The sequence below is a fragment of the Silurus meridionalis genome, chromosome 11, assembly GCF_014805685.1.
Source record: "Silurus meridionalis isolate SWU-2019-XX chromosome 11, ASM1480568v1, whole genome shotgun sequence".
NCBI classification, from domain to species: domain Eukaryota; kingdom Metazoa; phylum Chordata; class Actinopteri; order Siluriformes; family Siluridae; genus Silurus; species Silurus meridionalis.
In genome coordinates, this window is record NC_060894.1 from 7,985,225 (window position 1) to 8,011,741 (window position 26,517).

The 26,517-nt window shown below is 38.6% G+C and overlaps 1 protein-coding gene across 9 annotated transcripts in view; it reads left to right on the forward strand.

Annotated features, from left to right (window-relative positions):
- Nucleotides 1–26,517, forward strand: part of myo18aa (myosin XVIIIAa) — an 80,293-nt gene that overhangs the window by 17,717 nt on the left and 36,059 nt on the right. For 2 of the 9 annotated variants that reach the window (XM_046861724.1, XM_046861725.1), the window contains exons 3-17: nucleotides 10,016–10,103; nucleotides 10,938–11,044; nucleotides 12,708–12,884; nucleotides 12,967–13,177; nucleotides 13,436–13,578; nucleotides 13,653–13,753; nucleotides 14,842–14,905; nucleotides 14,997–15,141; nucleotides 16,211–16,222; nucleotides 17,704–17,871; nucleotides 22,615–22,705; nucleotides 23,105–23,300; nucleotides 24,448–24,534; nucleotides 25,923–26,064; nucleotides 26,163–26,322. In XM_046861724.1, coding sequence (XP_046717680.1) covers nucleotides 10,016–10,103; nucleotides 10,938–11,044; nucleotides 12,708–12,884; nucleotides 12,967–13,177; nucleotides 13,436–13,578; nucleotides 13,653–13,753; nucleotides 14,842–14,905; nucleotides 14,997–15,141; nucleotides 16,211–16,222; nucleotides 17,704–17,871; nucleotides 22,615–22,705; nucleotides 23,105–23,300; nucleotides 24,448–24,534; nucleotides 25,923–26,064; nucleotides 26,163–26,322 — 1,892 coding nt within the window. Of the gene's footprint in view, nucleotides 1–764; nucleotides 861–2,227; nucleotides 2,497–3,448; nucleotides 3,488–4,493; nucleotides 4,710–5,328; nucleotides 6,109–7,276; nucleotides 7,349–7,585; nucleotides 7,655–9,206; nucleotides 9,273–9,841; nucleotides 9,946–10,015; nucleotides 10,104–10,937; nucleotides 11,045–12,707; nucleotides 12,885–12,966; nucleotides 13,178–13,435; nucleotides 13,579–13,652; nucleotides 13,754–14,841; nucleotides 14,906–14,996; nucleotides 15,142–16,210; nucleotides 16,223–17,703; nucleotides 17,872–22,614; nucleotides 22,706–23,104; nucleotides 23,301–24,447; nucleotides 24,535–25,922; nucleotides 26,065–26,162; nucleotides 26,323–26,517 lie in introns of those variants that run through there. The other 7 variants (XM_046861722.1, XM_046861723.1, XM_046861721.1 and 4 more) reach the window with 7 other exon arrangements.

Consider the following 26,517-nt stretch of genomic DNA (forward strand, 5'->3'; position numbering starts at 1 on the left):
ATAACTCATATGATCTTTTTTTTTTTTGTTCATACCATCAGACTAATTTTACATTTATTACAGAAGTTTTACTTACAAAACAAAAAGTATAATCATCTATTTGGCGTGGTTAAAGTAAGAATTTCTATAAGGAGGTTTTTTTTAGAGATTAAACAGTTAATTTAAGAGTTCCAACTGGGGCAGCGCTCAGGACAGTGAATGTTATGCTTAACAGTTTCTTAGTAACAAGTCATGAAGCTTTTTTGTTGTCGTCTTTAATTAAAAGAATAAATGAGCTGGTTGGCTTCCTGATTATAGCAAACTAACTTGTTTGGATGAGGTTCCATATTCATGACTACAAATGGATAAAAAAGTACAATGCTGTTTCTGAATAAAAAATGCTGAAATGTAAGTGGAATTAAACACTCTGGGAACAATTTACTTTAAATACAAGTGGTCCCCCAGAAGACCTAAGAGTTCCAAAAATCTTTGAATCTTGGATCACACCAATGTTTACGTAATTATTTTTCTATTACATTATATCCTGTACTGTACAGTGTTTTTTTTTTTCTAGTCATTATCAAATAAAATGCCGTTTTGTCGATCAGAAAAGATGAGATTAGAGGAGAGGGTTTTGTAGGTGGGGTTAAATGATTTGAGTGGCTGGGGGTCTGGGCTTCCATGTTGCTGTTTGGTTGTTATTTTTAGCTCGGTCAGTATGCTGCGGCAGCTGTTCCACCTTCCCTCCTTGTGTTTGGCGTTATTTTGAGTCAGATTTCCACACACACACACACACTCACCAGCCTGGACACACACAGACCTCAACACACACGGACCGCCTCAAATCCACGTGAAGTAAAGGGTACGACTGGATTATAGCTGTGAGTGATTTGAATGGTATCAGACAGACTTTGGTGTAGTGTTTTGTGTGTGTGTGTGTGTGTGTGTGTGTGTGTGTGTGTGTGTGTGTGTGTGTGTGTGAGAGAGAGAGAGAGAGAGAGAGAGAGATAAGAGTGCCAAGACTCCACTGGCTGTTCTGATTCCTCTCCTCTATTTATAGTGAAGCTCAGGCTACTGATGAAGGTTTCAGGCCTGGGTTAGAGACTGAGTGGAGTTTGTAGTGACTCAGATGGACTTCTAAACATATCAGAGTAATCAGTTTTGCTAAATATTGTGGTGTTTTAACACACATTATTGTTAATGCAACCTGCCAGCTTTTGTTGTTATACTTGTATGTCTCTGTTTGAAAAGAATTGAATCATTTTTAGACAGTGTGTATGCTTTAGAGATAATAGTAACAGTGTTTTTTTTTATAAATGTCTTCATTTAAAGCACATCATATTTTACCTGACTGCCATCCCATATTCATTTTTAGAAGAGGAAGAGCTTTTTAAAAGTTTCAAAAACATAGTAGATACAGTCCAGTCTGTCACTTGAGATCTAGTTATGTATAAATCTGTTGCAAAAGACACCAAAATACATTGTCTTTAATAAAAAATGCAATAAAACATAATATGAACATAATAGTTATAATGCTACATACATGAGCTAAAATTTATTTACACCATTCTTTATCTAACAGTCTATTTTGTAAAAAAAAAAAAAAAAAAAAAGAAAATCTCTTTCCTGGCTTTGGTTTAAAGATACTGGTTAATTTCGAGTCATTCTTTACAGCCTGTTCGTTTTTCTCAATTTATCTGAAGGAGCAGTGCTCATTGGTTTAGACATGACATTAGCACTGTAATTACACCCAAACTGTTACGGTCGAAACATGAGGAAACAATATAATGAAGCAGGTTTCCAATGCGAGTTAGATTTGGTTTGTTCTGTCCCCCCAGGTTTTGTTATAGGAGCTCAGCTGTGCTATTGATGCTGCAACCCTTCACTGTGTTGCAGTGAGATTGATTTATTAGAGACACATGCTAATGGGGTGTTGCGAGAGCTGAGAGAAAGACTTTAACAAATATTTGTATTATTACTTAAGGCATGAAATAGCAAGAAGAAGAAGGATTATATGGTTATATGTGTTACTAGAATTAGTTATAAACTATAGACTAAGACTGCATTGAAAAACATATTTGTATTCATGCAAAAGTGTTTTAGTTGAGGATGTTCCCTTCGGGCTCTTTAAATACGTGCGTGTCTACACACCAACCGGTTCAAACTCTGTTTGAATGATCCACGAGCTTCATTCCTAAATGATTTATTCTTCCATTTCCTTTATTTTTCTCTCTCCTACTTTCCCCAGCTGATCATTTCATCCCACGCTCCATAGCCCAACTGCCCAACTGTATCACTCTGAGGATCAACCAGCTGTGAAACACCTGTCCCATCAGTGCTCCAGCCCATCTACTTTGCCCCCTTATTTTTCTTTCTCTCTCTTTCTATTACAGCTCTTCTCCCACCCTTTTTCCTCTGCTCTCCTCGCTGTGCTTGTATTTTTGTCCCCGCTCAGCCCATGACCACGGTGCTGTCTCCATGGCTTTCTCATCACGCTTTTCATTCTGGGAAAAAAAGGAAAGTGACGTTTCATCTCTGTGTTTGTTTTGCTGCATGTACAGTACCGTGATAGTTTGTCGAAAGGTGTATGTAGGTGCTGTTGTAAAACAGAGTCGAATGGCACGTCAGAGCATAATTTGTATTTGAATTTATCTAGTGGTGATAGAGAAGGCAGTCAAACTGAAAGTCATAAAAAGCAACAAAATGCAAAAAAATGGCCATACATTTTAACATGGTACAGATAATTCGCTTTCATTTCTTTGGTTCAGACAGACAGCGAATCATAAATTAACTTAAGTGCCTTCTGACTTCTAACGCACGGCCATTTCAAAACAGGCCTTTGTTGTGCAAAAAATAATTTTTTAAAAAATACAACCAGACGTTTTTCTTCCTGTCTCCAGGATGATGCAGCTCTACCTCTGCCATGATAATCTGTATTCTATGTGACTCTTAGGACACGCCTCGTTCTCCGTAGTGTTGTGATACGTCATATTCACGTAGCAGCGGTGATGATGATAGAAGGTCCTGGAGAAACAGTTCAGCAAGTAGAAATCAATCTTCATATAAAATATTGGTCGAATCATTGGTCTTTTGAAAAAATAAAAGTATAGATACCAAAAATTATATATAAATGAATCATTTTTTACAGATATGAATGCTAAAAACAATACATTGTGATGCAAATGTCTTGCACCCGATGCACGCTATTTAAAATCGATCGTTGACTTATATGCCGATGCACTGATGCGAATGTTGAATCCTACCATCCCTAGTTGGACAGTTTTTATTTTTCCACCTTGTTGATTTTTATTTATTTATTTATTTATTTTTAAGTTTAACATTGTCACTTCTAAGCTTTCAGTCAGGTGTTTAGTGCTAATATTAAAAGTTGTTAACCTGGATCATCATGCCATGCTTAAGTCTGAGCCTGGCTTTAATTTGTATACCATTTTGACCTGCATTTCTTTAGGTTAAAGATGAAAACCCTCCAGGCTCCAAAAGTCCAAATGTAAGTGCTGAATGTGGATTTGATTGACCTTTGTTGCTAAAGTGGTAATGGCAGAGTCTAGATCAGTGTTTCTAATTCTTTTGGCAGTCTAGAAAAGAAAATCATATTATATTTTGATTATTTATCAAAGTCTTTCACTCAGAGAACCCATTTATACAATAATAGTCATTGTGTCTAGTTAACATATATGACAATTGGCCTGCTTCCTAATAGATATCCTACCTAGACCTCACTGTGAGGACCACAGTTTTAAAGATCACAGATTTAAGATGATGAATGCTTCTGTGAGGCTGTTCTTGGAAACACTTTACATGCTCAAATGTCTTCTTAATCTAAAAAGAAATGTTGGCACTTATATCATTATAATATTGTATGACATGATGTGGAGTGTGGCAGGATTATTCCTGTCTGTTTGCTGGAATGTAGAATGAAGCTGCTCTTTCTCATTTATTTTGGCAGCTTGCCTAGATTCTCTGTAATAAGGTTTTCGAGTGGCTTCTGTTTTTCCACTTTTCAAAGTGCAATGGAATGCATTAATGGAAAACGGTAATAGAAGAAGAGTATTGTTAAGACTTTATTCTCAGTACAATGAGGGCGATATGATTATTCCTCTTCTAAACGAATACAAAGCTGTTATTATCTGAAACGACATCTCTTATTAGAATCTCGTTGAAATCTCTTTGCGAAGGTATTAGAGGGATCTGTTTCTGTTTTTAATACAGCGTAGTCAGCGAATAATCAATAGGTTATTGCTGTAATAGAGAATGCAGTATTTCCCCTTTAAAAAAACACCTCAGTGATGCTGCTGCTACTGCCATGGATGGTGGTTGCAGGTTTGTTTTTCTCTGAGCATCGGTGCACGTGATCCTCTGAGCCGGGCAGCGTGGTCTGCTGACGGAGACATCCATCCCTCGCTTTTCCACCAATCCTGGTTAGACAAAGAGGGGGAGGGATTTCTGGAAAGGCAGAAGGCAATGGGGAGAGGGAGGAAAGAAAAAAAAAAGCAGTGCAGTGAAATAGACGGAAGTAGTTGAAGGCAGGATGGGTCCGAACAAACGGGAGATGTGTGTGAAGCACGTGAGCTGGTGGGTTTGGTAGCTCTTCTATAGAGATGGGTTCAGACCTGGAGCCTGTTCGACGCACTACTGCGTTCAAAGGAATGATACACTCTGCACCAAACTGGAAGAGGACCAGCATCATCACCTTCAGGATCGATATGAAGGTCTGTCTCTTGACAGGGCTAAAAATAAGGCTAAGATGCACTCATATAACCTATTGGGATTGTTTTGGGTTTTTTTTGCTACGCTGGTGGGTAGTGATGTCTGGAAATTTGATGATGTGGACTATTTCAGCTGTTTGCAACACACGTGCTGGCCATGGTCCAGTTTTAACTGGGGTGGACTGTAGGCAGACTGATTTTAGGGCTTGACGCCAATGTTGCATTGCAGTGCACCCAGTGATGTGTATGGCAATGTTTCTTGTCTTGATGTGAATACCTGAGGTGAGGAATTATTCCACACGCTGTGCTAGCAGGTTGGAAGGAGTAGGATTAGTGGACTGAGTGACCAGAAAATTTAGAATCTAGGATATAACCTACAAAGTCCAGCCAAACTGGTTGTTTTAAGTGGCGGTGTTTTGTTCATTAGAGCAGCAGTAAGATCAACTGGAAAATTGCAACATGTAAAGTAAATAGCCTCGAAGAGCTGCCTGAAGTTTTTGATCTTTTGATCATTTGATATATATATTGTTCAGACTTAAATAGATAACTTTTACCTTTATAAAAAACACTTAATTTTTCCATCTTTCAGTTTCTTATCACCTTGAATTGTGTGTGTGTGCAGTCAGACAGTGATTGCAGCATGAGTACTCAGTCTCAGTCTGTGGTGGATGGAGGGGGTGGTGGAGAAGGTCGTGAGCCTCCAGCCTCTCACAGGGTTTTGGATCCTTCTGCAGAGCCGAGAAGCAATAGCAACATCGCTGGCCCAAGCCAGACACGCAGGGTAGTGAGTAGGGTTAAAGAGGAACCTACACCTAACACTGTGCCCAACAAAGCTGCCTCTACTGCCACCTCAGTACCCAAATCCAGTAAACCCTCACATGATGACGATATCTCTGTGGGGCTCGCCAGTCTTATGGGGCGTGGGAGAACCAAAGATCACCGAGCTCGGTCCAGAGCTGGAAGGGAGGCAAAGGAGACGGACGAAAATCCCAAACCAGTGGAGGAGACAAAACAAGAAGCCTCTGATAACACTCCCTCTCCTCCTCCTGCCCATGCTGTGACAAAATCTGACACCGCTCCAACTGTTGCCTGTGGTCCTGCCACTAAACCAGGTCCCGTCAACCCGTCTGCTGACTCCATCCCAAAAGCTAAACCAGATCCATTAGCTCCACCTCCTGGTTTCATCCCAGCCCCTAAACCCAAGCCGCTTTCCTCACCTACTAGTTTTAGCCCACCTCCTAAGCCAGACCCCCTAGCCCCACCTGTTGGGTTTGTGACTGCTCCAAAGCGAGACCCTTTTTCCCCAGTGGCAGGGTTTATCCCCAGGGCTAAAGTGGATCTTCTAGCACCCCCTGCAGGTTTTATTCCTGCTCAGCGACCTTCTGCAGTCCGTAAACCTGAGGTAGAGAAGGCATGTGACGTTGTGAAAAACTTACAAAGCTCACCTGACTGATGTGTCATTAACCTAGTGGCATGGATTCCAAACAAAAGAAAAGATTACAGCATGTTGTTGATTTTTGTTAGCCCATGGTAATTTCTAAATTATTTTTGAACTACTTTGCAATTAAATTTTATTAACCGACTAAAAAGGATTCTAACACAACAAGAAATACATTGTATTTGGTCAGTTATTTTGACAGTTCGTGCATAAACTAAAAAAATGAGTACAGAGGAGGACTTTTTTTATATTGCATTTTCAAACTATTTGGAACCATTCTGCTTATCTCTCTTTCCAATATAGTAGCTTTTGTAGTTGAGAGTTTTGATGAGCACTTTTAAGGATTTTTTTAATCTCCAAAACTGGAACTTTTGTTTAAGAACGATTTTAATAGAGCTGACAGAGGAAGGAGAACCAATAACCATTCAAAATCCAAACTAAAAGAAACCTTGAGAGGAACCAGACTCAAAAGGGGAACCCATCCTAATTTGGGTGATCTCGAGAGTGTGATAACTGGATCTCTAAAGGCTTTTTCGGAAAGCTGGAAAGTTTACATACACCATGAGTTTCCTTTTGGTAAACGTTAGCAAGCAGAATGACCTAAAAATACTTTGTGTGTGTGTGTGTGTGTGTGTGTGTGTGTATGCACACTAATTATTTGGTTAGAATTTTTGGGAAATGATTAAAAGCTTTATATAAACCTCTCTGCTATAGAAGATCTCGCTTCTGGAAAATTAGACAAGCGAAGAATCCTTGAGAAACCCTTGTTTTCTACGTTTGTAGTGAGTGTTGGGAATCTTGTATAGTGATTATATGGGTTTATGGAGAAAATATATTGGAGAAAATTGGATTAAAAGTATTTCTGGTGCTAATCATACACTGGCTTAGCGGAGTAAATGGGTATATAATATTCATGGGTAAAGGGATGGGTGTATGATGTTTTATATAGATGTTGAAGTAAGAGTGGTGAGTTTTAGTCGTTTGGGAAGAGGCGCAGTTGCAATGTCATGCTTTGTGCATGTTGTGCTGGCATGCTTTTATTTCACTATTGTGTTATTTAGAGTTTTTGTGTATGTGCCGGCACATACTTTCATTTGTTCACCCATGCACCCTCATGTGTGTCACTCTTAAGGTAAAGGGAGCATCTCAGTCTCCTGCACCAGCTGGGAAGCCCATCTCTAGGGCCACTGCTGTCAGACAACAGGTGTGTGTCATGTGTGTGTCTATTGTAATGAGCACATGCTGGCTGTTTAAGAACGAAAGTACACTTTAGAGTTTCATAATGAAGTGCTAAATACACATGGAAAAAAAAGTTCCTGTTTGTTTGGAGACACCGTTGCGTCACTAAAATTACAGTCAGTGAACTGTGAATCCTGAAACAACAAAACATTTCTGTCCTCTTACTTCTTTTGGTTGTTCGACCGATTGCTTTTACCTGCAGAAACCTCTACTGGTCCCCACTGAGGAGAATCATAAGCGTCTGGAGCAGGTCCTCACTCTGGACAAACCCGTAACTGTTTCTTTACTGTCTATCTGCCCTGTTTTCTTTCTCTCCTTAGCTTGTCTGTGTGTCTCCCGGCTTTGCTTTCAGCACACAAGTGGTCTGTCTCCACCCCAATCACCCCACCACCTCCGCATCCCAGAACTCAGAATAAGAACACAGAATAAGGGTTGAAATTGTGTCGGATGAGATGCTAAAATGATCCGTCAGTAGATTAATGGTCTGGGACTCGTCAATCAGACTTTAATTTTGTAATGAACGTGGAGGGCGTGTAAATGGTGGACACAGCACTACCTAAAAACAGCATTTGCATTAGTAGGACTTTTTGGGTATAAAATCTAAAAGCAGGAACAGGTTGATTACCAACAACGACAACCTGCAGCCCTAAACCAGAAAAGGCATTGAGTCCAATTTACTTTTCACATATAAATTTTTTTTAAATGTCTTGTAAAATGTAATAGTAAAGTCTAGATATCCAACTTTGTAATCAGAGAATGTGTATAAAATAAATGACAACCTTATTAAATTTGTCATGTCAGGCTGCCAAGAAAAAAAAATCCAGCCAAATTTTTCAAGCGTATTTAAGTGATTTCTTGAATTCAGGCTTTCTCATTTTTCTGAATTCATTTTTTATTTTTTTTTATTTTTAAACCATAAAATGGACCTTCCATTCCATCCACTTTCCACATAAGTGTGTCTGGAAGTGAGAATGGATTTATAATTAAAATCTCTGGAACGGAGCATTACATATTAAACGCTTTATTTCTACCGTCTCATTTGTGCACACAGGTCATTGCTGACTTTTCCATTTTTCCAGCTCATTGTCTTTGTCCTCATTTAGGTTTGTCTGCTTTGTCCCTCCACAGTGAAGATCAGATATCAGTACTTCCTCAGTCACCAGATGCTTTCTACTGTTTCTTAATTCCGTTGCTGTTATTGTGACCTTACTGTTCATGATTATAAAGGAAGTAAAATACGTCCTTTTGTTGCGACACATACAGTTTATTCTAAATATGTATCCAATATCTGATAAACCCTACAAAGGAAATTTTTAACTTCAACCCCCCCTCTCTCTCTTTTGTTCTCTCTCTCTCCCTTTGCCTATCTAAGACCTTTTTCTTTTTACATCGATTTCTTTGTCATAACTTATTTTCTTTCCTCAGTGTCTCGTCATAGTGCCTCACTGAGAATAACTGAGTCGGACGCATCAGGAGCTCAGCTCAGTTAAAGTTTTGTCCTAATGAACTAAAAATTGTGAATTCAAATCCCAGGACTGCCAGAGCTCCACTGTTGAGCTCTTAAGCCAAACTTCACTCATGCTTTCATTTTGCTTTGCATTGCTTACAAGTTTGCTTTAAATAAATGCATCAGTTGTCCAAATGAAATAAATGTACTCTTGCATGCTATATCAAAGCTAATGGTGAATTGGTTGAACTGCTGTTTTAACCAAAATCAGCTTTTTGTTTGTTTGTATACGGGGTGCTCGTCCCTGCTGTGTGCGTCATGTTCAACTTCCTGAAAATGATATTTGACCAAGCTCTTAAACCCACTCTTGCCGCAGGTGAAGGTGGAGGAGGACCCCGTGTCTGTCCTGCAAGCGGCTCACGCGGCTGCTTTATCACCCAAGGTCTGACAACAATGCAGTGCATTAACCTGTAGTGTATGAGCTAGTAGAGAGTGTGGCACGGTAGCACATGAACCTGATTTTCTTTGTTAAATTTGTTGAAAAGTGAGTTGGGGTGTGGAGTTTGAGTTCAGTGTTTGGTAGTTGCTCTGCCACCTGTTGAGAGTGATGAAGCCAGATGAAGGCAATCCTCTCTGTGTTCCTACTTGTTTAATGTAGATCCAATGCTGTCACGCTCGAGATGCCTGCAGCGGTTGCCTAATTTCACACCAACCCTATATAATAATTTCCCTAATTAAATTTCGATGCCTTTACTCAGCATGCATTTGGTTTTAGTGTTCTGAATACCAGCATGTGTCTGTTAGTGTTTCTTACTTTGAGCCAGACGTTCTGAAATGCTGCAAGACTAGCAAAAGAGGAACAGCCACTGAGTGTGAAACTGCTGCACTCGGCTGCAGGTTTCACTTCACGCTTTTTTCTGTCATGCATCCGTCATATCTGCGTGTGTGTGTGTGTGTGTGTGTGTGTGTGTGTGTGTGTGTGTGTGTGTGTGTGTGTGTGTGTGTGAATGCCACCCACTGTCCTTCCTGGTATGTAAAAGTTCAGAGGATGCAACTGGTGCTTAGCCCCCTCCATACAGCACTGTATCGTGGTGTAGTAGTGGGTCGTGGTCATGGTAAGTGAAAGGTTTTGTGTGTCCGTGCACTGTTTACCACTTTCTCTTTGACTCCCCTTGTCTCCTACAGGTGAAGACCGAGGAGCAGATAGCTGCAGAACGAGCCTGGTTTGGCACAGAGAAAGTATGGCTGGTTCACAAAGATGGCTTTTCTTTAGGTAAGCTGACCTTCTTGTTTGTTACATGATATGTAGTTTCACTTGATGTCGTTTGTCACAGAAAACATCATTAAAGCTATTATTGTTTTTCTAATTAACTGGTCATTTTGGCATTATACCACAGTATTATTGGAATTCTTGAATCCAACTGTTTGGAAAGTGTTGATTCATTTTCTATAACAGCAGATAGAACAGTGGGAATATGCTTTTATTGTTACGTTTCACATATTTCCTTTGAATTAAGCAGTAGCATTAACTCATTTGAAAAATTGATTGTGTTTATGCAATATAACTCCATATGCAGAGATAGATATTTACATTTTGTATCGTCATTGGAACATTACATTGTATTTTCTCTTGGATTTGGGTGGTCTTGGGGAGTATCACGTATTTTTAGTCTTTTTCGTAAAGTTAAAACTTCAATTAGTTTGTGGTATTGAGTTTCACAACACTAGACAAAAGCCTTGTGGGGACAGTTGAAAAACTTCTCCAGTAATGAAAGGTTTAGGTGTAGATATTATTTTACTCCAGTTGTGGTGTTTTGCACTTGTTAGTTTTTTCGTAACATATTTTTCGTTACAAATCCTTATAACAATGTCACATCAAAAGCCAAATCGAACAGACGAAATTAAAGACGCATAACTAATATGAAATTTTGAACCTTTATAAATATAACATGCTCTAACCCCAGCTGCTCTGTGTGCCAGCTTGTAAATGTGGTGTGTTTCATAAAAAATTAATGACTAAATACAAAGCCAGACAAGTGTGTAAGTGTACACTGAGCTTTAGAGTCTCTCAGCAGGCTTGTGTTTCTGTGTCTCTGTGTATCTGCAGCGACCCAGCTGAAGTCGGAGGAGGGAAGCGTTCCAGAAGGGAAAGTAAAGATCCGGTTGGAACATGATGGAACAGTTTTGGAAGTGGATGAAGACAATGTCGAAAAGGTGAATCATGTGGGATTGGTCTTAATTCCTTTGATGAGATCACCTTATCCATGATTGGGGGCTTCTCTCAGTTTGTCCTGTTTCAACACCTTTGAACATAAATTTAGATTTATTGGGGGTTCTCCTTGGTATTTTTGTATTCCTCAAACTTTTACAGGATAATCGATATACTGAAATATAACCCATTGCCCATGCTCTAACCCATGGCTCCCTAAACTACGGCCCACGGGGGAGCCGTATTCGACCCGTGGGCCTTACATGTAAAATAGTACTGTGGCTAGATTACAGGGATAATATGAGTAAAAAAATCTATATTTAAAATTAAATAAAGATTTTTTTACTCATATTATCCCTGTAATTTATAATAAAGGTTGACTTTCAAATTTCCCTTAGTTATTAATAGAGGTCGAGGCACAGATAGTTGCTGGAATCGGCTATATTAAAAAAATCCAGCAATTTTTCCGGCTTCCTGTCCGCTGTCATTACGATGGTGGCCTCTAGGGGCTAATCACCTTGCTAATCGCTAATCACCTTGTGCTGTTACACATGAGACAGCATGCTGCATGGAGTGCGCTATATTATATTTATTATTTATAATTTATTAATTATATAATTTGTTAATAAATATATTCTTATTTTTCATTTAGCACATTTCCATTATGCAGTAGATTTTTTTTTTTTTAATAAAAAAGAAATGTTTTTATAATGTGCAGTACTATTTTACATGTAGTGTTATGTTTTTTTTCTCCAGTATTTATTAAAAAATATTGGTTGATTAATCAGTTATTGGCAAGTACGATCCAACCCTAGCTATCAAACTTTAGTTATTAACATAGCCCAATTACACTGCCCGTCCAAAAAAAAGTCTCACACACACTAATATTTCGTTGGACCACCTTTAGCTTTGATTACGAACATGATCAGTTCATCCGCCTCTCTTCTTACCCTAATCCATCACCATGGAACAGGGCAAATCTGGACTCATCAGACCACATGACCTTCTTCCATTGCTTTAATCCTTATGCTCCCTAGCAAATTGAAGCCTTTTTGCCAATTAGCCTCAATAAAAAGGTTTTCTTAAGGCTATACAGCTGTTTAGCCCCAATCCCTTGAGGTTGCTTCGCATTGTGCATGTGGAAATGCTCTTATTTTTATGATTTAACGTTTAAGTGATCGCCGATCACGATCATTCAAGATACCTATTTCCTTAGTTAAATCCAGGTGGTGACTTTTTTTTTGGGAAGGGCAGTGTACTTGTTAGTTTCATAGTAAATAAGTAAATGTTTTGATTTTGATAGCAGTGAATATGAAAAATGTTGTTATGATGGTAATAAATCTCTTTTAATAGGCGATATATTTCTGAAAATGTAATGCTCATTTGTCTGTATGGTGCATAATAAAATAGACTAATCCAGCATTAGGAGGCATAATAAATACATTTTAAATCATAATGAAATCCCCACAATAATGCTAGTAGTCACTCCAGGACATGCTGTTATCTTTTAGAGACCGACCCAGCCCCTCATTAAAGAAAGGAAAAATCATGTGGCCCTCACAGAAAAAAGTTTGAAGACCCCTGATCTAACTTATAATCCTGTTAAGTTGGCGACCAAATGTCCATAAGTGAAAATGACTAATGTCGTTCGCTCTCTTTGTCTCTAAGGCGAACCTTCCCTCATCTGACCGTGTGGAGGATCTGTCTTCGCTGCTCTACCTGAACGAATCCAGCATCATGCACTCACTACGACAGCGCTACGGAGGAAACCTCATCCACACCTACACAGGGCCTAACATAGTGGTTATCAACCCTTTTAGTGCACCATCCATGTACTCAGAGAAGGTGAGAGTCTCTACATCGCTGAGTTACAGCGGAAACGGAAAAGGGCAATAGGAAATACACCTTTTTTTGTGTTTAATTTCAGGTGATGCACATGTTTAAAGGTTGCCGCAGAGAGGACACGGCTCCGCATATCTACGGTGTAGCCCAGGCCGCATACCGAAAACTTTTGACCACACGTCAGGACCAGTCCATCGTACTCCTGGGTAAAAGCGGCAGTGGAAAAACCATCAACTGCCAACACCTGGTGCAGTACCTGGTAACCATCGCAGGTAGCAACAGCAAGGTGTACTCAGGTGAGAGAAAAAGGAAACAAGATCAAGTAGAAAAGGAGATTGGTTTAGTTTCGCAGATCAGCTGGGATTATTTACATATTTTTGCAGCAGGAAGTGAATGTGAACCTGTGTCGAAGAAAAGCTGCTGAAACATAATTAGTTACTTGTTGACTTACTTGGACAAGAAACAGTAGTTGATAAACACAATCCTTAAACTTAAATTGGACTGTACACAAATATAAGTAGCTGTATTTAATGACTATAATTTGTTATCCCCAGCTGAGAAGTGGCAAGCTGTTTACACCATTCTTGAGGCATTTGGAAACTGCAGCACATCTATGAACGGGAACGCCAGCCGCTTTTCCCACATCGCTTCTCTGGACTTTGACCAGGCTGGTCAGGTGGCTTCCGCTTCAATCCAGGTACAAATCGGAACAGCATTCTCCCAGCTGTTTATGAGAGGCGATTATTTTATGCATATCTTCTCGTCCTGTAGACGATGTTGCTGGAGAAGTCGAGAGTGACACGGCGACCTGAAGCCGAATCCACATTCAACGTTTTCTATTACATGATGGCAGGAGCTGACAGTTCTCTAAAGTAAGATATTGTAGTACTCACCGCATCCCACTGTGGATGAAATGACCGTGACGATAGGATTCCCTTGGAAATACTTTGTAGTTAATATTAAGAGTTTTTTCCATAAATTTAATTCCAGTGGTATTTAAAAAAATGAATCAGCATTGTAGAAAATTCAAATCAGTGCAATGTTTTTGCTCTTCTGCTTTTGTTCCACCAAGCGTCTAGGGTTCTTCAGATTGTCTCACTTACTCTGAATTAAATTCTGATGATGAATCTAAGTGGAACCATAAACAGAGGAGTTTCCTTTCAGAGATTTCTGCTTGATGAATTCTTATAGAAGGATTAACCATTTAAAAGAACCCTTGAGAAATGCCTTTTGGAAAAATGTCACTCTTTAGACGAAAAATGATAAAATTGATATTGTGTTGTCCCCCTTTTGCTGCCAAAACAGTCCTGACCCATCGAGTATTAACAGCATTAACTTCTTTAGCAGTTTGAGCTCGTCTGTTGAATCGAACCAAACTGGCGAGCTTTCGCTCCCCATGCGCATCAATGAGCCTTACCTCCTTTACTGGTTCACCACTGTTCCTTTCTTGGAGCACTTTTGATAGATACTGACCACTGCAGACCAGGAACATCCCACAAGAGCTGCAGTTTTGGAGATGCTCTGACCCAGTCGTCTAGATGTCACAATTTGGCCTTTGTAGAACTCACTCAAATCTTTACACTTGCCCATTTTTCCTGCTTTTAACACATCAACTTTGTGAACAAAATGTCATGATGAAGAGATAATCAGTGTTTTTCACTTCACCGGTCATAATGTTATGCCTCCTCAGTGCAATTGCATAATGATTACAGAACACAATAAATAAATAATAGATAATTACAGTATAGTGAAAGTAAAGGTTTTTTAACACTACACTGTAATTATTTATTATTTATTTATTGTGTTCTGTAATTATTATGATGATGTATTTAGATGTTCCTTACTTACTCAACTCAAAAGGGAAACCCAATTGTTTTGGTCTAGGGATATCAGGTCCCCACATTAACCTTTCTTTTATCAGTTTTTGAATTCTCTTCATAACCCTGTCTTGTGTCTGCAGAACTGAGCTGCACTTCAACCACTTTGCTGAGAATAGCGCATTCGGGATCCTGCCTCACTTCAAGGCAAGCTCCACCTCCACCTACTCTACAAGGAATTCATCTACACAAATTTTCTACACACTTACATTTTGACTGTTTTTTTATAACTTTACAGCCTGAAGAGAAACAAAAAGCCACTCAGCAGTTCTCTAAACTCCAGGCTGCAATGAAGGTATTGAACATTTCTGCAGAAGAACAGAGAACCTTCTGGCTGGTGTTGGGTGCCATCTACCATCTAGGGGCTGCAGGAGCTACCAAAGGTATTGGCAAGAAGTTTTTCTGGCATTATAAGAAATTAAGCTTCTTTTGGTAGGAGAAATAAATTGATAATACAGTATTTTGAAATGTTGTGTGAAATTGAGTTGCCAGTGTAAAAGCTTTTTGAGGGGATTGACACTGGTAGGAGCACAATAGATGATTTGACTCATTTAATAAACTGAACTTTGACTAATTTCTTTTCATACTTTCTACTGCCGTAATGATTTTTGACTGAACACTAATGGCTCCGGATGTGTTTATTCTCAGTAGCTCATTTGATGCTCATTTTGTCTAATGTTGCCCCCCTGTGCAGTCTCAGTCGTAGATGAAAGCGGTAATGAAAGTCTCAATCACTCTTCTGGCTGTCATCCCTTTCCAGCGATTATTTTTTTTTTTCTGATTCGGAAATTTCTTCATTTGAACTGCTCAAAAATTATTTAGAAATAGGTTGCACTTTCTACATAGTCCAAATGATCACACAGGCAAATTGTTTGTTCTTATGCTTGTGTTACAGCATGCATCAATTAAATCAAGTCCTTTGCTATAGCATTGTAAACCTTTTTGTGAAAGTGTCATCTAATTCTAAGCTCCCAATTCTAAACTCTGGACATTAAACTGATAATAAAGCACAATGTCTTTATTTTTCATCCGGTTGCATTTTCAAATATAGCCACTCTGTGGCAGTATAGTCATTCAAAAGCGACTTGGTTACGACCCATGTCTCTCCTTATCCTCAGTTCCTCTCCTGCAGTGTGACACTGGGTTAATGCGTGTGGGCGATAATGGTAATAATGACATTAAGCGAGTGGCTCATCACTCAGCACTCTACTGAGATTCTGGTAATGAGCCCATTAATGGGTCTCATGCGTTTAGAACAAGGCCTGTATTCTCTCCAGAACTTTCACGTGCACGTGTGTGTGTGTGTGAGACTGCATGCTAATATGAACCTTAACGCCCCTGAGCTTTGTTTCTCCAGTAGAATTGCAGTGTGTGAGATTTGTCTTGTTAACCCTTCTGTGTTCACTCACATGCTGATGTTGCATGCCGGCGCTACACCGCATCGTAACCCAGAGTCAGATGAAGGTAATACACTGTTGCATATTCACTGGAATGTATGTCTGTGTTTTTTTTTTATTTTTTATTAAATCACTGACAGCAGACAGTTTATTAGCATTTTAATGGTGTTAGGCTTCCATTTTTCTCACACTTTCATCCTCTCTCAGTGCAGCAAAGCAGTGGGCTTGTGCTGCTGATAAAGCGCCTATCTGCTCCGTTTGATGTTCCTCCATAGTTCTGTTAACAATCTGTGTGCTGGAGCATAACAGACAACAGTGGGGGGAAAAAATCCCTTCTATCCATAATGTTTGATCTTTAGTCTAAAAGATTAAAGTAAATTTGAAGAAATTGAAGAGACGCTGTTGAGAATGTTAAAACGCTGGTCCCTTTTCAGGCGAACGATGGAGGAAAGTTTATAGCAGCCATGTACACATTTTACAAATTCACTTCAGACAGTAAATCAGTGTTTTGAGCAGATTTGCTTAAGGTGCTGTCACACTTTTTTTCTCAATCCCCATGTAATTTTTGGAGAAGTAGCTGTAGGATGGGTGAAAAATGCTGATGCTGGCATTTTTGGGTCCCAGCTGACCTTTTTTTCCATTTCCTACAATCTTGTCGAAGCCAGAAAAAAATCAAGTACAGTGTTGTAGAGCAGAATTTGTTTAGTTAGGAGACAAATATAAGGACATTTGACTTGTTGAATGTCTCATAAACGCACTACAACAATATTCCAGTGTAACAATATAGCAAAAGTAGGACATCCACTGATACATGATGCCCCACTTCATCACCAGTTATCAGTATACATAATAATATTACTGGGCAATAGTTGAGCAGCTGAGAAAAATGTTGTGTATGAGGGAGAAAGTATAAATAATAAATACAAACTTTACTCTCATTGTTTCTTGACTCTTTGCTTTAGACACCCTGTAGATAGCATGCTATGTTCAGAGGTCTCCCACTGGTACACATTGTATTATGGTTACAGTACAGACGTCATGAGAGTCACCTTTTTGTTCATATCGGAACAAAAAGCTCTCCAGTAAGTGCTTTCCTTGGAAAAAAATCCTAGTGTGAAAGAAGATGAGTGATTTTTGACACTGACACACTGTTATCTATTTAAAAAAAAAAGGCTGTCACTGACACTGGATGTCTAGGCATGTCTGTAAGCTTCTCTCTGCTGTTACTTCAGGTACATTGTCTGACATGACTTTGAAGATTTCTAGAGATGATTAAGCCATTGAAATGTACTTTTAATGTCTAGTAGCAGGGCTAAATCTGACTGTGTTCATCTCCTCTGTCTCCATTTACTGTCACTTAGTTGAAACTCAGCAGCTTTAGTATCACACCGGCGCCTTAACAGCTCTGTGCGCTGATTATAATCCGCCTCTATGCATAAAAGCTTATTCTAAATAAATAAACGTAAATAGAAAAAGCAGTAAACGTACGATGAATCCTGTGCAGCCCGCATTATTTCATCCATTCATCACTCTCTCGCCATTCCTCAGCCGGCCGTAAGCAGTTCGCCAGACATGAATGGGCTCAAAAAGCGGCGTATCTTCTGGGCTGCAGTCTGGAACAACTCTCGTCGTCCATCTTCAAACCCCAGGCCAAGGGAACGCTGTCACGAAATACCAGCATTCGCCAGGGGCCTGAGGACTCTGGAGACAGCTCAGGCAAGTGCAACCACAACCACACCCTTTCACTAATTCTGTGATAGAAACAAAACAAACCTGGCAGAAGGATTTTTATTTGTTCTCCTTCTCTTTTTCAAACTTTGCTTTTGTCTTTCCCTACTATAACCTCACTAATGAGTGACTTCTGTAGTGTAAACTGATTTCAAAACAGACAACAAACAGCACAGCAAGATGTAGCATCATATTTACGTATTAAATACATTAAAGCCTTTAATTTGTCCCACAAAATGACAGTAAAATGTAGATTTGACATGAGTTTTGTACTGCTGATAATTCAAGTAGCATGTCAATTAGGCTTTAAATTATAGGTACTAGGTAATAATTATAATATATTTGATTGTGTTTGATAATGATCTCCATCAGCAATGAAAATAAATAAATATCACTGCAGATTCCCACTTTGTTCTAGAGTTAGCTAAAACATCTATGTTGCCAATCATTTTGAAGCTGACTGAAAGGGTAGGGCTGCATTTAGAATTAATTTTTTTAAAGCCTAGTAATAAAGAAAAGGCCGGTTTAAATGTAAAGATTAAGCTGTTGTGTCTGAGGGCTTATTGGAAAAAATTATAGCATGGTGGTGTGTGTGTGTGTGTGTGTGTGTGTGTGTGTGTGTGTGTGTGTGTGTGCGCATGTGTGTGTGTGTATATATAATATATTATATAGGGCTATCGATTGATTCAATATTTGATTGCAACTTAATCGAACATTTTTTATCAATTCTATACAAAAATGTACCTTAAAAGGTTTTTAATACTCTAAACATAATCTAGTCATGGAGAAATATGGATGCCTAATTCAAATTATTAGTGAATCAATACTCAACATAGAACATGAACGCAAAATGTTCTTGTAAATGGTGTTTTAAATTATGTCAATCATCAGGACACCAAGCGGAACTTTTGCTATGTTTCCACACGGACGGTTTTAATTGCCGGATGTGTACATCATTGCCGATTTTGGTGCTTGATTTGAGACTTGATGCATCATTAAAGCAATGTTTAGTTTTGTTTTTTTGATGTCTGAGAAAAGAAAGGATGTTGTGAATAAATATGTGGCCCATTTTTTTTTTTATTATTATTTATTTATTTTATAGAAATAGTAAAAGAAATGTGCATCGCATTATTCGCCCGTTAATAAAATTTGTGCCATTAAAATGAATTTGTAGTTATTGTAGTAACAGCTCATACACAGAGATTTGTACACCAGTAGCTCATATTAATCCAACACTAGTAATAAATTGATTTAAAACATGTTGCTGTTTTGTGAAGATGGTATGTGAAGCTTTTTGTTAGGAGACGTTTATTTAACATTTATGATAGAATTCTTATTTGTAAGCGCTTTCAGTCTCTGTTATGATCATTTTCACAAAATAAAAGAGATACTGTGCTACTTGTTAGACCAGGAGCTTGTATCTCAGACATCTCACAGCATTCAATATATATACTGTAAACTGAATAAATGTGCATTCTTAGCTAATAAATTAAACATTGTAATAGTTGGCAAATTGCTGTTGAATAAGCAGAGAAATACACTCCTATATTACTACTGTATTATTCCATATCCAGGATTTTTGTATTTCTCTTTTTCCACAGCAATTTGCCACAGTAGCTCTTTTTATTTATTAAAGTATTACATGTCCTCCTTTGTGCCTGTTTATAGTCACATTCAGTGCAGTGGAACATTTATGAAAGAATTTCCTGTTCTATAACAGTTTAAAACCGTCACTTCCCATCTTTTTATAAAAGCACCATCCTGCACCGTGAATAGTTTATCCAGGATAATGGGAGGCTGTAGTGGAGCGTTGTGCATATACATTCTTCTAGGAAATTCATGGGTATTAAAAACATATTTATGGTTAAAATATCACATTTAGCTGAAAACCTATTTAATAAAAAAATTTAAAGAATATTGAAAGAAATCTTTCTGTAGAGAAAAACAGCCCCAGTTGCAAACATTCTGGAAGCTGTAAAACTGTATAAAACAGAATGCTAATTTTGCAATAGTATATATTAACATAAATATATCAAATATTTTAAATGAGAAAATACTATTAAAAGGAAAAAAGGTCGATTCTGTAATGGAAATTACTGCATGGGATCAAAAAACACCTCCAGAAATCACTCTCTGTAAACATCCAGAAATGCAGGTTAAAGGTCTATTATGCAAAGAAGTGGCCAGATGTGAACATGGGGCCAAAACCCACTTAAAATGGACTTTAGGCAATGTGGAAAACTGTTCTGTGGTCAGAAAAAAAACATTTATTCTGGTGTCACATCCTCCTCATCCTAAAGATGACAGGGACTATCCAGCTTGCTATTGAAAACATTTGGTGCATCAACAGTGGTGGACAGTAATGAAGTAAAGTACAGATACACAAAAACTACTTAAGTACAGTAACAAATTACATTTACTTCAAGTATTTCCATTTGGGGAGACTTTTAATATTTATATATAATATATACACTAGTCAAAAATTAAACTTTTTACTAAACTACATTTTGCAAAATCAGTCGTTCCTTTTTATTTATGCACGGATGAAAACAGGTCAAGAGCGCAGCAGGCCACCAATCAGGGTTTTAAACTTGTTTTGATTGCTGCTTGGCAGTGGTGGATTTAGGCAGAGGCGACATGTACATCTTCCTGCCGAGTGTTTTTTTAAACCCCTACTCATTTGCAAGTTTGCATCATTTCGGAGTGTGCACCCACCACCCAGAGAAATTCCCTCACTCATCCACTCAGAAAGAAGAGGCGGGTGGTGATGTCATGACAGTAAGAAGCGCTGAATCCAAATTAAAATTATAGATGACAAAAGAAGGTCTAAACCCTCAATTCAGCCCAATTCAGAAGAAAGAGGGAAGAACTATGGGGGAAATGTGAAAAAGGTTTGCATGCAGCTCTATCGCTCATCTCATTATTAGGATAGTAGAAGCTAATGTATCTAATGAAATAAGGTTAAAAACTGTATATCACTTATGCTGTGTTTCCTGCTATGCTTTTACTCTTAGTGCAACAATATTTCATTTAGCTGCATAACATTATAATTTAGAGTATGTAGTTTATTATAATGTGTGTAGCAACAAAACAAGTCCAGCCTACTGTAACTAGTCTAGTTGGATTGTGGTTAAACAGCACTGATTGCTTTGGTTGCCTTTGATTGAGGTGATGTTATGAAGGTTTTCTGTGATTGGACTGAGGTCAGTAAGGGGGGAATCTCCAGTGCAGCTTTAAAAGCTCATTTAAAAGACATATAAGGATATAGATGTTGTATGTTTCTTATGGCTACAGTTATCCAAGGAGTTTTATGTTTTTTGTTTCTGAGATTTTGATAAATTGTGCACAATGACGTGTATTTAATTGTGCAATAAATGCATTTATTCCGATATTTACATATTTACATGAAATTGAGCTCCCAGAAATGTCTCCAAATTTGTGGACTGCTCTGAGAATATTTTGTACTTATCCAGTGACGGTCGCTGAAGCAGAGAGGAGCTTTTCAAAACAGAAACTATTCAATGAGGGAGATGTTGGGTCATGGCGTGGTTCACCCAGAGCCTCATTCAAGCTAGAAACGCCATTGCCGCTTGGTGGTATCTACTGTACTTTACACAAACATCCAGTTTAGCGACAGTTCAACAGCAAGCAGAACATCTGAAGGCAAATACTTGTGTAATTTTACTCAAGTGAAAGTTTAAAGGGAGCACTTTTACTTTTACTGGACTCATATTTTACCTACTGAAGCTCTACTTTTACTCAAGTACATGTTTGTTTTTTTTTTTTTTTTTTTTTTTTTACTCGAGTGCTTCATCCACCACTCATTAAACATAAAAAATATGACAAAGTCGTCCCAGGACTGTTGAGCAGCTGGAATCCTGTATCACTCATCAGTAACATTTCCTCAGTTTACACTTTGATATTTTCTATGCTCCATTGTGCATAAAATATGTATTTATGAGTATGTAAATCATTGCATTCTGTTTTTACTTACAGTTTGCACAGCAACGTTTAGTGGAATTGGGTTGTACTTAAACACATTCTTTTTTAGGTTTCATTGTGTCCATAAGGAAAGTGCTGATTTTATAATCAGGCAAGTTTTTTTTCCTCCATAAGCCAAGATTTGTGTTCTTTATATTGATCCCCCATGCAGGTTATCACACCTAAACATGCACGGAAGGCGAATAATCCTCTTTAAGTCTTGAGCACACACTCTCTGCATGGCGCAGCATACAGTACGCAGTGTTTATTCGTCTTTGTTTAAACAGGGAGTTGTGTGTACTGTGCTGCTGCAGGTTTGTAATAAGTGTCAGCGTTTTTATTTCTCTACAATTGCGTGAGCTGAGATTGTCGCCCAGGGCAGCGCCTACACATTCTCAGACACATTCCCGATGTCTCCCGAGGGTGTGTCTAGATGCGCCGCTGCCTCTTGGTTGCAGGTGCAAGATTTATCTGATGCCAGAAATGCTTACTGTGTACTAGGAAGAATGTGTGTGGGTGCCTGCAGCCTGAGTCACTCCATCCCCACTTCGCATATTCAGATTTGATGTCAGCACTGAACGCATCAGAATGATGAAAGCGCTTTCTCCAGTGCGGCTTTATTTTATTGTGCTCAAGTTCCTACTCATCCTTATCGGTCCTTGAGGAACATATGTAATTATTCAGACATTTTCTTTTACATACACGTAGTCTGTCTGGAAATGAGACGTTGTCTATGTGTGCTTGGTGTAGGGTCCAAGGCCACGGCAATGGAGTGTTTGGAGGCCATGGCTTCCAGTTTATACTCTGAGATTTTCACTCTCCTGATCTCCCTCATCAACAGGTGAGTCAATGTTGCCTCAGATGGGGAAAAAACATCTTTTTTTTCGTATGTTTTCTTTTTGAGGTCAACGTTTTGACATTTAACCATAAATAAGAAAAAGGAAATTGGGTAAAAATGATTGAAATAGTGAGAATAGTATTTAAGAGATTAACTGCAGTTTAATCTCTTAAGCTTGGGTGCTTCAAGTTGTCTGTTTTAATGCTAGTTTGTTATTTATATGTGTAAATGATAGTTTCTACGTATTGGAAAATATAGAGGATTTCTTTGCAGAATAATATATGAATTATTTTCCATTTAAGAACGATTTGCCCGTTTTTTTTTTATATAACCAGGAAATGATTTGAGCCTTAGAAAACAAATCTTGAAAAGTGTACAATGTTTTTCTTTGTCTTCCTTTAGAGCTCTGAAGTCGACACAGAAGCACTCGCTGTGTTCTGTGCTGATTGTAGATACTCCAGGCTCCCAAAATCCTCGACAGGCCAAGAGCGAGAGAGGTGCAACCTTCGAGGAGCTCTGTCACAATTACACTCAGGAGCGACTGCAGGCTCTCTTCCACCAGCACACATTTGTGCAAGAACTGGAGCGCTACAAGGAGGTCTACACACACACACACACACACACACACACACACACACACACACACAAAATACACTGTAACATTAGTAACAACAGGGAAATTGTTTAGATCTTTTTGTTAGTTAAAATATTTAGGTCCAGTGAAACTTTCCCCACATGGCAAAAACTGTCAAACTGACTTTTTTTTTTTTGCTAATATTCAAGATCAGTAATCACGTAACAAAATTAAATTGAGAACCATAAAAATTAGTACCATTTCAACAGATCAAATACAACCCTAATTCCAAAAAGTTGGAATGCTGGTTAAAATGTGAAAAAAAAAAACACTTTGAATGCACAGATTTGCTAATCTCATAAACCCATATTTTATACGTAAAGAACATAGAAAACATTAAATGGTGGCCGTAACATGTCTCAAAAAACTGATACTAAAAAGAAACAGCTGGAAGGAATATTTTGCAACTAAATATTTGAGGTTGTATGTTGTAAAATCATACTGAATACCAGTGAAATAAAGCTGAATTTTTAAACAAGTTAGAATGAAACTCTAAATTAGATGAATGCATTACGAAAAGATGGTACACTCAGAGAGTTAAAATTATTATTCTTTTTTATGTTTATAAAAAGCTCATAAAATGTGATGGTATTAACTGTAAGCACAATATAATTTACAAAAATATGTGAGTGCAGTAAAATCTATTAGCAGAATCTGGCCTTTTCAGATTTAATTAGATCTAGGTTTTTTAAATGAAATAAAGCAATTTATAACATTTATAACAAAAAAGTGCTCAACTATGACATTAAAAAACTTTCTTTTGTGCATTAGGGAGAGCTCATTTGTTAAAGTTGGTTAAGAAGCTCAGAAGTTAAGTCAAAACTTTGTAGCCCTCAGTCAGCTGCTGTGTGATGCTGAATGTTATGATACCTCTCCAGAATAAATTTAATATCAACCTGCTAAAAGCACTATTAAACATTGCAGTCTCCATTCAGTCAGACAACCAAAAATACATTGTTAATAGATGATATAATGGATCATATGTATATACTTTTTTTTTGTATCTGTTTCCTGTGTATGTCTGATTTATTTGAATGTTTCAGTATTGACCAGCAAACTGTATATTTAGGTCATTATTTAAGATGCTAATCAACATTTTGCATTCATTTAGGAAAACATTGAGCTCACTTTAGACGACATGGAGCAGAGTCCTTCTCTGTCTGTTGCTGCTGTAGACCAGGCATCCAGTCAGGCTTTGGTAAGATCATACCTGCAACAATGTTGTATTACAGCTATATATATATTTTTTTTTTCTGTTTCTTAAAACCCCAACAAAAACTCTCTCTGAAGGCTTTCCTATGGCTAAAAGCTCTTCTTTAAAAAGCTGTCTTCACTACTCTGACTCGATGGTGTTTGTTACCTACCATCATCAGACGAGTGCTAAATATCTTGGAGCACCAGTGAATTCTTGCTTGTCTAGGCTGATCTTTCTCAGTCGGGATGCTGTAGTTAAAGTGTAGTGCTTGAATTGAGAATCGATGTAGGCTAATTGCTTCATCTCATGTACATGCATTTGCTATTCTTGCCTCTATTAAACTCGAGTTAAGCGAGACAAAGGGACAAAACAGTCAGAATTGCAGCGGCTATTTTTCCAATAATTGTGCCAGGGCCCTGCTCATAGGCGTCGCTTTTGAGACAGAACTAGAACACTAACGGCTCGGCCCATTTACGCCTTAAGCATGCGAGAGCATGATAATTGCTTGGACAGGCTTGTTGTTGTTTAATGGTGGGTATAGTACATTAAAGCATGAAATTAAAAGTGCAATGGTGGTGAACGGAATTCAGCTTGCTGTTCTTGTGAATTTATAAATGCTTGTTCCAATGTGAGTATGGAGATTCGCTTGCAGAATGGTAGTGTATAGCAGCAGGATTGAAGTTTGAGCATGTGCGGGTGGGTACAGTTTTGCTAGTGGAGGGTTTTTTCTACCTGCATATCTGTGTCTGTCAGTACCAGTATATGGAGCTTAGCCTCTTAGACAAGCAGTAAAGAAGGTGAAATGGCCTTTACACTGTCCAGGCTTAACATTATGACCACCTGCCAAATATTGTGTTGGTCCCCCTTTTGCTGCCGAAACAGTCCTGACCTGTCGACCATTAACAGCAATTACGTCTTTACCAATTTGAGCTACAGGAGCTCATCTGTTGGCTGTTGGACCACATGAGCCAGCCTTTGCTCCCCTCATGCATCAATTAGCCTTGGCTGCCCATGACCCTGTTCACCACTGTCCCTTCCTTGGAGCACTTTTGATAGATACTGACCACTTCATGACCAGGAACATCCCACAAGAGCTGCAGTTTTGGAGATGCTCTGACCCAGTCACAATTTGGCCCTTGTCAAACTCATTTAAATCCTTACACTTCCCCATTTTTCCTGCTTCTAACACATCAACTTTGTGGACAAAATGTTCACTTGCTGCCTAATATATCCCAACCACTAACAGGTGCTATGATGATGAGATAATCAGTGTTATAAATGGCTTAATGGTATGCCTGGTCGGTGTATTCATGTCAGTTATTCTGAAGTAGGTGTGCTCTACCTGCATTTAGTTAAGAAACTCCTGTATCTTCTCTGTGTGTGTCTGTCAGGTACGGACACCATCGAGGACAGACGAGGCGAGGGGGCTGCTTTGGCTGATGGAAGAGGAGGCATCGAACCCAGCAGGATCAGAGGACGCATTAGTAGAAAGACTCTTTAGCTATTACGGCCCTGCAGAAGGAGAGAGCAAAGGTCTCTTAGCTGCATTTATTTACACACACACATGCACACACGTACATATACTTAAACACAATAACAATGGTGCTCATGAACGCCTGGTTTTCCTGCAGGGCAAACACTGCTGCTGAAGAGCGAACGGCCACAACACTTTCTGCTCGCCCACAGCCATGGCACAGACTGGGTGGAGTATGATGCCCGTGGTTGGCTGAACATTGCCAAGCAAAACCCTACCTCCCAGAATGCAGTCAGTCTACTACAGAATTCACAGAAGTAAGACACACGTGTACACACTACACACACACGTTACATTGTATCGCTTCTTTCAATACAATAAAGGACTTATAAATAAATAAAGTAAATATGCTGTTTATTCTGAATGAGCAAATGATGTGTGCAGTAAAAAAAAAAACAGCATCACATGCCCAAACCTTAAACATAAAAAGGCTTTTCAGTTTATTGCACAGA